Source organism: Quercus suber, unplaced genomic scaffold (assembly GCF_002906115.3).
Source record: "Quercus suber isolate HL8 unplaced genomic scaffold, Cork oak 2.0 scaffold_1018, whole genome shotgun sequence".
Lineage (NCBI taxonomy): Eukaryota > Viridiplantae > Streptophyta > Magnoliopsida > Fagales > Fagaceae > Quercus > Quercus suber.
In genome coordinates, this window is record NW_027070429.1 from 22433 (window position 1) to 24309 (window position 1877).

At 42.3% G+C, this 1877-nt stretch overlaps 1 protein-coding gene across 1 annotated transcript; it reads right to left on the reverse strand.

Moving 5' to 3' along the window:
• Nucleotides 1-260: 260 nt before the first annotated feature.
• LOC111989529 (probable F-box protein At4g22030) lies at nt 261-1251 on the reverse strand. Its single transcript, XM_065768896.1, has one exon. It carries the CDS (start codon nt 1176-1178, stop codon nt 261-263), a length of 918 nt encoding a protein of 305 aa, XP_065624968.1. The 5' UTR covers nt 1179-1251.
• Nucleotides 1252-1877: the final 626 nt, after the last annotated feature.

Here is a 1877-nt window from a genome sequence, read left to right on the forward strand (position 1 = left end):
TATAGGTTGGAGGGGGCGGCCAACGACCAGAGGAAGACCCTCGATCAGGAGCGCAATAGGCGGTTTCAGGCTACCCAGACCCTGAAGAACTCCGAGGCTGACCTTACCAAGACCCGAGAGGACTTGAAGGCGATGACCAGGGCTCGGGACAGTGCAGTGTCTGGCCTTGAGGGTGCCCAGAACCAGGCCAAGGAGCAGATGAGGCGCCTGGGCGAGACGGAGGAGCAGCTGGGGATTGCGAAGGATCTGATCGCCGATCTTCAAGCTAAGGTGGCCACGGCCGAGGGGGCCCAGAGGGAGGCAGAGTGGGCCAGAGAGGAGGCTTGGCGGGCTAAGGTCGAGGCGGATTTTGGCAGGGAGATGGCCCTGACTGCCAAGNTGATCTCTCGCATTTCCATTTCAAGTTCCTCACTCCATCCATTGTTACATTGTTTTCCTTCATGTGAAAAGTTTTTCTTTTGTAGTACTTGATTTTTAGGCCACCAAACAGCTGGCTCAAACTTTGCTGGGAATTTTTCAAGCATTGCACCAAGCAAGGGAAGTGGGTAGGCTTTGTCAAGAGCCAAAACCTTTTCCATCACCTCCTTCACATCTTCTTGAGTTGGAGTTCCAATGGCGAGCATGGTTTGGATTTGGCTTTGTAACTGCTTGAACAATCTTGTAGCATTGCGTTGCTCCTCGGCAAGTTGTGAAGGTTGAATTTTGTTCATTATAAGCAACATTCCTGTGGCTGCGGAATACAAAAGAGTAGACGATAATTTCAAAGCCAAAAGAGGCATTCCAATGCCACCAGTTGCAGCAACACCAGCCATTGTTGCAGCTGTGAGAATTATCATGTTGATGGAGTTTAGAAGAAGGGTGTTCCAGTTGTCACGTTGCTCTCCAATGTTGGCGTGCATCTCTACTCTATCAGCTACGGCCTCTAAGATGGCATAGAGTTGAATGGTAACATTAGTACTAGAGCTGTGTGATCTATCATCGATAACATTGAACTTTTCTACTGGGGTTGTGTTTACGAACCCATCTCTTATATTCAGTTCCTCAACTAGATTTCTCTTTGGTATTTTTGGAACTGAGAAAGAGCGTTTTGGAAGTTTTGGGACTTGAATAGCAGCATGGATTTTTCTTGAACAACAAGAAGAAGAAGACGCAGAAGGTAAAAGGAGAGCTGAAGCCATTTGATTGAGAGGTTTTTTCTCTTTGGTTATTGTGTATTTGTGTTGCAGAAAGAATATTATTGGATCTTGTGTACTTGTGTTGTAGGAAGAAATGGTTTTGAATGAAGATTGAGAGGCACATTGGATCTTATTTATAGTGTTGGAAACAGAACTATAACACTGGGTCATACGGGAAAATGTTGAACTTGAATGGTTTTGACTGGCTTGACCCAGCCTTTAGCTGACCATTTCATTTTACGTTTTTTTGGGGGTTAATTCCATTGGCTGACCCATTCTGTATTCATAATTTTCTAAGTTCAAAAATTTTGAGTCATTGTCTTGGCTCCCTCGTGTACACGACGTAGCTATTGGCCTATTTGTATTATTACTACAAACTGATTGCTTTGTTTATATTGCATGTCATGCAGTTGCAAATAGACAGCTCTAAGATGTCAACATCTCCAAAAGCATGTGATATGGCTTTTTCATACACACACCAAGTCGAAAATCTTAAAATATCATAACTTTTAGGTAATAATTTTTGTCATAATTTTGAGGTGTTGGACAGTAAATAATAAAAAAAAATTAACGGGTTTATGTTCAAGTGATCATTTACAATTTACAATTGATGACACCAAGTCAAAAATCTTAATATCCTAACTTTTGTGTTATAATTTTTGTCATAACTTTAAAGTGTTTGACTATAAATAATAGAGAAAA